General features: G+C 37.0%; 1 protein-coding gene across 1 annotated transcript; it reads right to left on the bottom strand.

The window, feature by feature from the left end:
• Window positions 1–11,634: 11,634 nt before the first annotated feature.
• LOC111921455 (ankyrin repeat-containing protein BDA1) lies at window positions 11,635–13,111 on the bottom strand. Its single transcript, XM_023917039.1, has 2 exons — window positions 12,539–13,111; window positions 11,635–12,453 (listed from the first exon to the last, which is right to left on the bottom strand). The coding sequence occupies exons 1-2, from the start codon at window positions 13,109–13,111 to the stop codon at window positions 11,635–11,637; spliced, it is 1,392 nt and encodes a 463-aa protein (XP_023772807.1).
• Window positions 13,112–14,213: the final 1,102 nt, after the last annotated feature.

The following is a 14,213-nucleotide window of genomic DNA, read 5'->3' as shown; positions in this document are numbered from 1 at the left end:
AAGCTTTTGAGAGCTACGATTGCCAGTTGGTTCCTGAAGTCATACGCAATAATAGTTTTAAACTTATCCAAGTGGGAGACTGTTGGATTAATGTCTAAGTCTATAACTATAATTGGTAAGACTTGACCCGACCCGGCATGGTCCATTTGGGTTGCATGGCATCATGCACTTGGATAGACTATAATGAGAGAAATGAGACACTTATGGTTATTAATATATTATATGTTCTAGTATATTAATAATAAGAATAATAATATTATTTAATTAGTATTGATCAAGAATTAATCTAGGATTAATTAAGTGATCAAAAGAAGACTAATTAAATATATGGGTTGATTGTGCAAATCATCCATACTTATATAGTGGGCTAATGCTCCATGGATTATCTAGTTGGGCTAAAACCCATATGATGCTCCATGGTGTTTTTGTATCCATGGATCATGGAAATGAAAGGCCATGTCAATTAGGGTTTACATGGTGTAACCTTAACTATATAAGCATCTTATTCTTGACCAAAATCGGCCACTAGTGTGTGAAAAAGAAGGGCTAGCCGATTTCATGAGTGTAGAATTCTCTCAAGTTATTCCAAGTGTATTTGGTGTTGTGTGAGCCATTTGAGGTGTCACACTTGGGGCACTAGGCACTCAAGCTTCATGAAGACATTCTACACCAAAGAGGTATGTATTCTATCTTGCTATAGTCATTGTTTTGTATGCTAGATTAGGATAATACCTTGGATGTTCTTATTTGCATGTATAATAGAGAAAACATAGATCCAAGGTATTTAGGGTTGCATGTACACTTAGGAGTGTTAGAATGCTCATAACCCAACACCAAATGCTGCCACATGATCGCTTCTCTCTTCAGCTTCGCAAATCCGACTCTGAACTTCAAAACTTTGTATCTTCCTCGTACGGGCTCCGTTTTTAATGTTCTCTATATCTACGCGAAGGCGGGAATGTACTCTACAACTTTAGTTTATACTCCATCGGCTAATTTTGACTTGATTTTAGAAGTTATATTTTTAACAGGCCGGGACACGATTGGTCCGTTAAAAATTCATAACTTCTTCATCCGACGTCCGTTTGCGTCTGTATTTTTCTCCTTACGCTACACTAACGAATACTTCGATTCTCATTTAGGTTGTTCCGGCTAAAAACCTCTCGATCAAATATTCGGATTCCGGGCTATACACTGCTAAGTCGAAACTTCAAAAAATCATAACTTCCTCATACGAAGTCAGATTTAGAGGTTCTATCTATAGATCCAAGGTATTTAGGGTTGCATGTACACTTAGGAGTGTTAGAATGCTCATAACCCAACACCAGATGCTGCCACGTGATCGCTTCTCTCTTCAGCTTCGCAAATCCGACTATGAACTTCAAAACTTTGTATCTTCCTCGTACGGGCTCCGTTTTTAATGTTCTCTATATCTACGCGAAGGCGGAAATGTACTCTACAACTTTAGTTTATACTCCATCGGCTAATTTTGACTTGATTTTAGAAGTTATATTTTTAACAGGCCGGGACACGATTGGTCCGTTAAAAATTCATAACTTCTTCATCCGACGTCCGTTTTCGTTTGTATTTTTCTCCTTACGCTACACTAACGAATACTTCGATTCTCATTTAGGTTGTTCCGGCTAAAAATCTCTCGATCAAATATTCGGATTCCGGGCTATACACTGCTAAGTCGAAACTTCAAAAAATCATAACTTCCTCATACGAAGTCAGATTTAGACGTTCTTTCTATGGACGCTCTTGATTTAATGAACACTATGACTTTAGTTTAGATCACTAAGGCTAAATATTGCTCTATCGTACATTCACTATTTACGTCTCCCGGTGCCGTGCCGGTTCCGTCGCGAAACTTCGACGGGTCATAACTTCTTCGTTATAACTCGGATTTTGACGTTCTTTATATGTATGGAACCCTTGTAACATGTGCTACAACTTGGTTAAGATTATGTATTCTAAATAATCTTTTTTAGAAAATCGTTTTCGACCCTTATTATCTCTACGGGCGTTACAGTAACCTAGTGTACATGAGGCGTAGTCCCATGTCCCAATACGCTGCGCAGACTATTAACGTACGCCGAGCGAACGCAATGCAGATAGGCCGAATATGTTGTGAAATCCCCAAAACCACGGCCAGAAAAGACCGATTTTCATTTATGCTTTTAAAATAATTTTAGAGTAAATCCTTTTGATTTGAAAGAGTTGCGGAATTTGTTCCCAAAAACAAAGTATGATAAAGTAATATTTACCAAAGCATTTCATAAAGAAATGTATTTTCATTATATAATCAAAACTCGGGATGTCATGTTCCAATACAGACCATAAAGCATAAACGATAACATTACAAGTCGTTCAACAAATATATACATATATACAGATTTGTAAACAAAAAAACTTGATGATTCATCCATCTTATGCCCTTGCACCAGTTCCTGTAATACAAGTAAATCTGAGTGGGTCAGGCTTGGGAGCCTGGTGAGCATATAGGGTTTTCAACCTGCAATAAATAATTATATTTACTTTTACCAACCAACAATAACCCGATTACTCATTCTCGTTATCCTCACTTTACGTCCCTAAAACAACATCTATCTCAAGGGACCTAATCTAGGATTTTCATCGAGACGGACATTATTGCTAAGGGGTTTCCTCAACAATAGATGTCCTAAAGGCAACCATGAGAGGGATAGAGTACACCGGTGAACACATCGTTCACAACACCTACAGGTTATGAGCCTGCTAGCGTTCCACAGGATTGTCTAGAAAGAGTCTGTGGTCGTTATCCATACTCCGCTAAATAACTAGATCAACAACAACAACATCGAGGCCTCTCATCTGTTTATCACACACTAACTATCTACCCATGTTCTACCCAACATATTAATAGATAAAAATATATATTTTTATACATAGTTTAAAACCTGTATGACATTCTCATTCAATACATATTCCAAACAACAGATGAGACACATACACATAACACGTATTTCATAGAGAATAAATCAGATCTATGCGATAGAAGAAAGTGAATATACATTCACACATATAACAATAAAATATACACATAACACGTATTTCGTATAAAATACTTCATAATTATGCATTAGAAGAAGGTAACTACACACTCACTTGATCAGAAGATGATCAGACAACACTACGACATGCAAAAGTAGTATTCTTTGGTAGATCTGGAAGATCTTCACAAAAATTGGCTTCTCGTGGGCAGAGCTTCGGCTCGGGAATCTTACTTCTCAGGATCTTCGGGGCTTCGAGACTTGCTTCGGGGCTCGGGATTAATACCAGGGCTTCGGGATATTTCTAGCAAGTAAAACGAGGCGAAAATGCGAGAGAAAGAAAGAATGGAGCAAAAGATCTCGGCTGCCCTCGCATGCTTTTTATAGAGGCTGAGCCTCACACGTACGCTGAGCGTACTCAGCTACGCGGAGCGTACGCGACCAAAAACGTCACTGCTTATGTATGCGAGGCATTTAAGTCCGAGGCGGTTCATGCACCGGGGTACGCTGGGCGTAGTTCGGATCAGACCAATGACTCCTTCGGATATTATCCGAATTGAAGATTAAATAAATATATATTAATTAATTAAAAAATTCAGAAATTCATATCTTCTTCATACGAATTCCGTTTTCGACATTCTTTATATCCACGCGCAGGTGATACTACGCTCTACAACTTTCGTTTAGACTCCGTCGGCTAATTTTGACTTTATTTTTATTATTTATTTATAGTAGGCCGGGACAGGAAAACTCCGTTATAAATTCATAACTTCTTCATCCAACGTTCGTTTTCGTCTGTCTTTTTACCGTTGCACTACCCTTTACGAGATCTTCGATTCTCATTTAGATTGTTTCGGCTAAAAACTGCTCTAACATAAATTTCACTTTTTACGTCATTCAACGTTGTCGGTTCTGTCGCGAAACTTCGACAGGTCATAACTTCTTCGTTATAACTCAGATTTCGGCATTCTTTATGTATTCGGAAACCTCGTTTCAACTACTACAACATTATCCATAGATATCAGCTTTATCTAACATTTTATTTTTGACGCTTATTTTCATTCTTAATTTAATTAAGTCACACAACTAAGCACAAAACACATAATACTCAAATAATACATCTTTATTATTTCAAGATGGGTTAAAAAGGTTAACCTAGACTATTACATTGCTATTAATGACAAGACCAGAAACACGAGCGTTACATCTGTTTTGGGCCCTTAGGCTATTTGGGTCCCATTTGATTATTGGGCATGGTGTAATCTGGTAATTATGAGTCATATTATTGTTGCGGGCCATGGAATTATTATTGGGCCAAGAAGCCCATTAAGGATTTTGGACTTGGACCTTGGCCCCATTAGCAAAGGATGGGTATTTGGGCCTTATGGAAGGGTAGGGGAGTTGGGTTCCCTTGGTTAATCAAAGCTCTAACATTGATTAATATTATCATTTAGCTTGGGAGGTTTCAGACTGTTAAGAGAGCGGCTATTATATTCAGCAGTTGGAGGTGAGTCTTCTCACCATACCTATGGGTCTAAGGCACTAAGGCGGGACCATTATGTGATTATGTTATATGTGATAGTCTTTCTGTGATTGATATGATATGTGATTGTGTGTTTTACATGAAGACCCCGGGGGTAGCCCGTGGCAGTCCTAGGTAAAGACCATGTGGGGTAGCCCACGACATTGGATGTAAGACCATGTGGGGTAGCTCATGGCAGTCCTAGGTAAGGACCATGTGGGGTAGCCCATGGCATTGAATGTAAGACCATGTGGGGGAGCCCATGACAGTCCTAGGTAAAAACCATGTGGGGAAGCCCATGACACTATTACAGGTTTTATGTATGCATGGCTTATATGATATGTGTGTAGCTTTAATTAGCTAACATGATATGTGTATGTGTGGTGTGTGGTATGCTCTAGGGCACTCACTAAGCATTTCACTTACAGGTTGTTGATTTGTTTTAGGTACATCTGAGCCTAAGGGAAAGGGCAAGGCGTGATGGCGAAGCGTGTACTCTATCGCTCTCTTTTACTGTTAGGATTGGGGACACTCTGATGATTTGGGTAAGTTGTAACGAATCGATGATTTGAAAACGCTTATGTTGGAATTTTATGGTTTAAGCAATTATGTTTTATTAATTAAAAAGTGAAAATTTTCTTTTAAAATTTGGGTCGTTACAAGTTGGTATTAGAGCCTTGGTTTGAGGGATTCGGGTACACTCTCAGGTGTGTCAGGACTCAAACTAAGGAAATGGTAAAAAAAATTGTTTTCAAAAATAACTCAAAAAGGTTTTCAAAAGGAAGTGAAAGACGAGAGTGCAACGCGCATGATCAGCTGAGCCAAGTAAGTAGTTCCCCAATATGTTAGCCATGTTATACTGATATTGAGCCTTGTTGATTATATGGAACTTGCTATGTGTAAGCTTTTAAAATTGTATACGGTTAGGAGCTTATAGCCTTAGAATGATTGATTTGACCTTATTTCCTGTTCCTTGTTTGGTTGTGGTTCTAGGGTAGAGTCTTTTATTCGAAAGTCTATTTGATCCTTTTCTGTGTACAATTTGCATGCATAAAGGCAACCTGTCGTGATTGGGTTGATTGATATGAGTATAATGAATCTTAGGTAAACCTGAGGTTGATGTACTCGGTAATTTTGGATTATGTTTGGTTATGGGACGAATTGGAATTATTTGGTAGGGTAGTGGGGAAAGATATAGGTAGGTGCAGAAGGTACTATTGGGTAGACCTGGCAATTTCATACACGATACGATTAACACGACACGAACATGACACAAGTTTTCTGTGCCTGTGTTTTATTAATTCATGTTTATTTGTGTCTGAAACGTATTTTAAATTCGTTTTTCGTGTCTTATACGTGTCAAACACGAATTTACCTGTTTAGACACATATAAGACACGATACAAATTCGTGTGACACGTGATACGTACAAACATGTATAAACACGTATATACACATATATACTTTAAGGTTAAATTTTTTATTTATAATATAATAAGGAAAAATTTCATAAAATTCAATAATTAGTTTATAGCCCTATCTTAAAAAAAGCCATTAAAAATGTGTCTATTCGTGTTTTCGTGTAACATAGCTGAAACACGTGTCTATTCGTGTCGTGTCACGTGTCACACAATTTTTTTATGTGTAGTGTTCGTGTTTGATACCCCATACTTGTTTTATAATTCATGTCGTGTTCGTGTTTGATAAATTCGTGTCGTGTAAATTCGTGTCTGACACGAATACACGACACGTAGATACGGATTGCCAGGTCTAATATTGGGCCCATACTACTGGAAGCACATGACCTGTACCTGAAGCACTGTTAGATATGATGACTTCGAGGAGGACCGGTGTGTGAAGACCCCTTATATGGAAATCCTAATCATTGTAAATTGTGATATTTCAGTCCAGCATGGTGGTGACACGATTTAGAGCAGGGGATTAGGATTGGGGTCTAGATCCGGGACAGGATCAGGAGACACTACTAATGTCATCGATGAGAGGCTGCGCAAGCTCATTGCAACCGAGGTACCAGGGGCATCCTTGACGCGACCCCAGTCATTTTTGGGACGATAAAGGAGGGCTTTATGGAGATTATGGAGGAGAGACTTAGATCCTTCAGGGCTGAGCTAGCGACAGGTCAGGTCGGGACCCAAACTCCCTCATTTCCGGAGTTCAAGGCGTGTGGGGCGTCGAAGTTTTTCTGGGTCAGGGACCCCATTGTCAGCCGACGCAGGGTGGCGGATATCGGGAACACCCAGCGCACGAGTTCATGCCTGAATGCGGCAAAGGTTGGGTTTGCTTCTTGCATGCTGAGGGATAGATCCCAGGATTGGTGGGGTGATGTTACTAGCCAGGTGGGCCCAACCGGAGTGGCTGAGATGACATGTGCTGAGTTCGTACGACGATTTGATTCAGAGTTTTCACCACCCATTGAGGTGCAACGATTAGTACGAGAGTTTCATGATTTGCAGCAAACCACTGAGACTGGGGCGAAGATCACTGCCAAGTTTCGAGAGCGAGCCTTTGTGATCCCACAGTATGCCACTGATGAGGAGATGAGACATACCCGGTATCATTCCATGCTGAGGGATGGTATTCGGGAATTTATGAGCTTTACAGGGTGCAAAACCCTGAATGAGATGGTGGAGAAGGCCTGTGAGCGGGAGATGGAGTTGGATTCCCGCACTAAGCGGAAGACCGAGCAGGCATAGATAGCGGTAGCTCAGGCTAACAAGCCTAAGACCTCGGATTCATTGAGTAAGGGCCAACAGGGTCGGGGCCGGTGTGACAAGTTTGGGAGATTTCATAGTGGGGTGTGTCGGACAGCTGGGGTATTGGGATGTTACTCTTGTGGGCAGTAGGGCCACGTGAGTAGGGATTGCCCCAAGAAGGGCCTGGTATGTTTTCACTGCAACCAGACTGTCCATAAAAAGGCCGACTGTCCTAGGTTGCAGGGAGGGGGAGGAGCAGTGGCGGTACCTGCACCCGCCACGCTGAGGATCACTGATGTCGCCCTACTAAGGTGGGAAATGATGGAATTCTCCTAAAACTTTTATCAAACACATAGTGGTAGTTTGGCTTCACGCTAGAGTCTAGTCTTAAGGCAAAATAATCAAAATTTCAATATCTTAACAAGGATTATTTGTAATGAGAATAATTTATAAAACTGCCAAAAACAGATGCTGCAATCATCAAAACTACCGTCAAAAGAAAAAACAAGAAAATGAGAGCAGTTTTCCTTTTTTTTTTTTTTTTTTTTTTTTTTTTTTTTTTTTACCATTGTTGTGGATTATAAAGGAGTGACTAATACATGAACACTTGTGCAAAGCTTCAAGAATCATGCCCTATCAGCAAACTCAGGCTGTAAAAGATGGCATCGTGATTCTTTCGTTGATTAGTTTAATGATGGTTAATCTAGTCATGATCAACCCTAACCTTTTTTGCTTGTTATCCCGTGCGCAGTAAGAGATACCTAATGGTTAGAGAAGTAGGGTCTATTAGAGGTGGAGGTATACGGTTGGCATAAAGATGGTAGTGATGTGGATTGTGATTGTTGAAAAGATGATAATGGTAGTGGTTGATTCTTCAGTTAAAGAAGATATTTCAAATGATCAGGACCCTAATCGACTAGGTGTTGTTTCGATGTTTGTTTCTTCATTGATAGATTGGGTGATGGGAGTCGGTGGTGTTGTTGGAGGGTTGTTTCGGGTGGCTAGATAAGGACGATGATGATGGTGGTCGTAGGGATTTCTATGGGTGATTCTCATCGGCAAGATGGAGACGACGTAGTAGAGGATTTGAGTGTGTAAATAAAGGATATCAATTTAGTTCCATAATTATAGCCTTCACTTTGTTAGGCATTTAACTAATTAATTAGTAAATTTACTACAATGCCCCTTTCTATTGATTGGTCTATAATTTTTATACATTCACATAATAGATACAGGTTATATATGACCTAACTCTCTCTCTCTCTCTCTGTCTCTCTCTCTCTCTATATATATATATATATATATATATATATATATATATATATATATAGAGAGAGAGAGAGAGAGTTGGGTTCATGTATAAACCTTAGTTACTGTGTGATTATATAACCAAAACTCAACCATTGATCTTATAGAATCTTCTGAGGGTATGATTAGTGTTCTAAAAGGCGCGCCATGGCGCGCGCCAAGGCGCGCCATGGCGTGAGGCGTGGCTTCGCCGTTACGAAAAGCTTCATAACGTTGCTGTTAGGCGTGGCGCGTGGCAAGGCGTGATATGGCGCGCCATGGCGCGTTATGGCGTGTTATGGCGCATGTTTTTTCGTTTGAGACACAGTTTTTTGCTCTTTGTTATGTCTTTTCAAATCGGAGATACTAGTATTGTGGTTTTTGTTAACTTTTTGTTATTAGTTATTGATCTAACACTTCTAAAAAGTAGTTATATTTAATATAAATTTATATTTATGTGGTAATATAATTTTAAATTAATACAAAATCGCCGCCTTACATCACGCCTTGAAAAACGCCATGGCTCGTTAAGCTTGAGGCTTGGCCTTGCCGCCATGCCACGCCTCACGCCATTTAGAACCTTGGGTATGATCGACATTTCCCTATTATCTGATTAGCCTACCTAAATTAAAATTGATGATATATATGGAAGCAGTTCAATCAAATGTTTCAAACAATTTTATAGGTGTCAATCCTCATCTTAGTTGAATTAGGTTTTAGGTCGGCATCATCATTCTCTGTGATCCTTGTGTAATTTTTTTTACAAAATCATTAAATAATCACATGAAAGAGTTTGTATATACATATTTTCAATTCCAAATTGACCATATGAATAATTAATTTTCACATCAGTTTGTGTGAAGCTATCGTATATGCCCATTTCGAATTTGTTATCAAAATGCTTCTTGATGCTGAAGAACTCAACACAAGTATCAATGATGGATTTGCTCGATTAATGTTTGGAAGCAAGGTATGTTTTTTCTTTTATATTTTTTTTACATTACGTTAACTTACATTTGTATTTTGCCTGATTATCGAAGTGTCATAGATATTCTCAAAAAATGGTGTACTAAATTGTGTTTTTTCAAATGCGTTCAATTTTTTGACGGTCCACCCCACTTTCTAAATTAACTGATAGCTTCTTAGGTGGAATTAGTAGTGTCTTCCTGGAAGAGATTCAAAGAGCTTGGGAACCTACCCACAAAGTGTCGATGAGTCATGGGATAATTTCTTAGTAACTTTGTAGGCCAAGCTTTCACTAAATCCAATTTCTTTATTTTATTAAGAAAAAAAAGTGATTGATAAAATTCCCTAATAAAATTGTTATGGAACAATTTATATGTGAGAGATAATTATGAGAAATAGTTTACATTCTAGTTTTTATTAATCTTATGCTATGATAATTAAATCTTCAAATTTATTTTGCAGTTGTTTAAAGTTGAACGAGAGGACCTACAGTTCAATTATCAAAAGGAAGTTGTTAACGCTAATCTTTAAGAATACCTATTGCAATATTCTTTTAGAATGCATATTATGATATTATCTTAGAATGCATGTTGCAATATCCTTTAAGATTGCATACTACGATATCTGTCAAGAGTTGTCAAGAATTTTTTTTGTTATATAAAATATTTGTGGTGTTTTAGAACTAGAACACTTCAAATTCTTCAAGAATTCTTCATTTGTATAATACATGAAATATGTGAAAATTTGTAGTTCATGTATTGTTCTTTTAGAATGTTAGTTATACACTTTTAATTTATGTTTTATTCTTTCATTCTTACAGAATACTGAGAATATTATTATTAATTGTTCAATTATTCAAGAATATTAAGTTGTATAAAAAAATGTATAGTGTTATAGAGCTAAATTTTTTTTATTCATCAATTCTTCAAGAATACTTAAATTCTCTAGACCTACAAAATGGTCCTGACTCCAAAACATTTATCAAGAACGTCTTATGAGAATGTCAATATTAACTATTCTAATCATCACTCATGAATATGTCAACTTTGCAATAAGAAGTATTTTTACTTTGATGAAAATTGTCATTATTGAAAAATATATACGTAAGTTCTTTAAAAATGTTAATTATTAAACAATCACATGACTATAGTCAAATTTTTTAAGAATGAAAGGACCTGTTCAATATTATATGATCTAAACAACTTTTTTTTAATAGGTAAAAAATATTGTTAGTTTATATGGATTTGAAAAATAGAAAAATATAACTGTCTAAATAATAGCAACTTCCTTACTTAATGGTTAATAAGAATGTCTATAACGCCCTTAGATACATGTTTTTTTTTAATAAAGCAATGTTAACATGTAATGCATAACATCGTAACTATGGTATACCATAACAATCTTAACAATTCAGAATTATAATCCAAGGATCCAAATCTAGTCATACAATCACACAAAATATATATATATATATATATATATATATATATATATATATATATATATATATATATATATATATATATATAATCAAAATTTTATGCTTAAAGTTGTTAATGATCAACTTTGAAAAAAAATAACGATAATAATAAAGAGGTTAAGTATAATAAAATAATGAAATATAATATTTCTGAATAAAATTATGGAATAAAATGGTTAACTAAACATAATGTAAAACTTAAATAAATAATATTTACAATAAGACTGCAGGGAATGTGTCGGAACTGCAGGGAATGGCTGGGAAGGAAGCTCGACACATCCACACATCTGATATATCTTCCGGACACACCGTGCAACAATCTCGGTATATGAAACTCGGCACTCCTACTCACCACATATTTACATATTTACTGAGATGAATTCTCAATTAACCCCCCATCCACCAACCAATCAACTCCTATTTTTTGTAATTATTTTTTCAATTTTCAAACTCTACAATCCATCCACCTAAACAACAAAGTGTCGCAAAGATGATGTGAACCCCATATAAAAATTGTGAGGCAAAAATCACACCTTCCTATGGTCTAATAAATAGTCTAATAAATGTAAAACTAGTAAAACGTTAACCTATGTACCCTTATAAAAAATCAACTCGTCAAACATTCAAATGCATGCTAATATATATCCATAGTATGAGCTCTATCCGTTTCTTGAACTGTGTATGGTGATACGTTTCTAGGCCCCAGCAAATATTTACCGAACACGACGGTCCTAAATTGTATTATAATCAGTAGAGCGACCGAGATGCCTATAAAAGCATACGTCAAGAAGCCTTTTTGCAACATGGTGCCCATGCAAGTACTGTAGGACGTAACAAGCGCAATTATTAAAAAATTAAACTCCAACCTCAAAGGGAAAGCTGCGGTGAGTATGTACATCATGTGAATCGACGTGTAGAACCCCAAGGAATTGGCAAACATAAATATAGTGTAGGCTATCGGCTTATTGCTACCCATAATATCTTCTCCTGCAGTATGTGGTTTAGTAGCAGTTGCAGATGAGATCGTATTGTTTCTTATGGATGGAGTGCTGTTATCTTGCCAAGTGCCTCCGGGAGGGGTAACCGCCGGTTGATAAGTTGCAGCGGTGATAAGTACAACTATCATGAGAAGGGCATTTCTTACTTCGACTGGAGAATCTCTGACAGGATTGTATTTGAAGAAGTCGTTTACCAACTGCCTAGCGGGAGATGGAGGGTTTGCTCGAATTGTATTACGAAGATTTGGTCTTTCTTCTTGTTGTGGATTTTCTGTAGACTGTAGGTCTTCGGATTTAATAGCTCCGGCTTGGAGTAGACACTCCTCAATGTCATCAGCGTCTTCACTTTGAAACCTTCGTAGCATGTCAAGAGGGGTCAAACCACCCTTGTTTAAGGAGTTCAACTCTATAGTTTCCATGCTAATAACTTGCCCATTTAGTAGAAAGTTAACAACCTATCAAGACATAACCATTAAGAAATTATTCATCAATGTTTAAATTCAAATCCAATGAACGTGAAAATAAATCAACTTTACTTACCTCATACTGATTCCTAGAGACTGCAAGATGCAAGATCGTATTGACCTTGTAATCTTTAGCATTCAGTAGATATTCCTTTTTGACTTGCTTCAGATATTGTATCAATACTTGGAAAGATTCGAATTGGTTGTTCTTCACAGCTAGATGGAGGGGAGTCTCATTTTGAGCAGTAACACATTCGACAGAATCGCAGCTCGCAAAAAGCAACTCCGTGACAACATCAGTTTTACCTTTAATCACGGCCAAATGAAGAGGAATTTTTCTGTTTTTTCCTTTGATCAAACACAAACCAAAGTCAACATTGAGAAGCTCCTTCACAATGTCGACATGCCCACAAGCAGCTGCTATGTGTAAAGGGCTAAAACCGTCTTGGTTAAGCTCCCTGCAATGTTCCTGCCTCATTTTGATGACAGCGGCTGCAAAATTGACATGTCCAGCGAAACAAGCTATGTGTAATAGAGTTTCACCACCCTCCAATGCCACAGCATGAAGCGTGAATGGATTGTTGTCGATCTCTTTAACTAGATAATCAACATCTCCACTGCATGCTGCTTGAATCAACCTTCGATTCATGGCTATGTGAAGTGTGCTATATTTAATATTTTGATACCCTAACTTAGCGATTAATGAGAGGTATATATAGACTATATAGGATAACTAGTGCCGTTAGAAGTTACATCGAAATGTTAGATGTACGTAAGATATGATTGAAAGCTACGGCTGATTGGCTGCGTGGATTTTGTACCCAAACAAGGGGAAAACAACCCGTCACAATTAACTTTAAAAAATAATTATTTAAATATCGATACTTTGTAATATTAATGTCTTCATTATACATGTACTTTTACTCGAGTAATGTGTTGAAAAGTATTACATATTGTAGATGTCTTTCCTCGCAAATGCTAGGTCATGAATGAAGCAATATATGGATTGTTGTTGATCTCTATTCTCTTCGACCAATGGACTTATGAAGCCAAATCGATCTTTCCTGTATTGATTTTGATACAGTGATATGTATCGCATAAGAACAAATATTTGTTTACGCGTTTACCATCATTTGCGTAAGAAGTTACAACGAAAGACCTTTTTAAGTATAAATTAACGCGGGAAAGCTACCAGCATACCATATGCTTAAAAGCTACACGTCCAAACCAAATATTCCTAAGACGACTCAAAGTTCAGTCCCAAAAATTTGAAGTTTACTGAAAGCTAAAGCCCAAAAGGGACATGTATTTCTAATATTGGTATCGTTATACGTGTATTTCTATTATATCACACTATCGATCATAGTATGTAATAATATTGGTATATTAAGTATGTATTTCTAATGATGTAATTTTAAAAAAAATAATAGAGCAAAGTACATAAAAATCACTACTTTATCATGTTTTTCCGATTTTTTATACTTCATATTTTTTATTTGGACAAACACTTAAATAATCTGAAACGACCCAAAAATACGACCCAAAAATTTCATTTTTCAATATAACCAAAAACCATAAATCTGAGTATCATATCATAAAACCACACACTATGTTTCTCAACCATAATAAAAATACTGTGAGGAAAACTGTATCATAACTGAAACATATCATAATCAAGAAACTGAATCAACTCCCAGGATAAAAACTGAAGCTGTGGTGTGTGCGATGCCATCATCCCGAGCTCTTCCCTT

This window comes from Lactuca sativa, chromosome 1 (genome assembly GCF_002870075.4).
Source record: "Lactuca sativa cultivar Salinas chromosome 1, Lsat_Salinas_v11, whole genome shotgun sequence".
Lineage (NCBI taxonomy): Eukaryota > Viridiplantae > Streptophyta > Magnoliopsida > Asterales > Asteraceae > Lactuca > Lactuca sativa.
The sequence above is the reverse complement of the archived record's forward strand: the minus strand, read 5'-3'. Positions and strand labels throughout refer to the sequence as shown.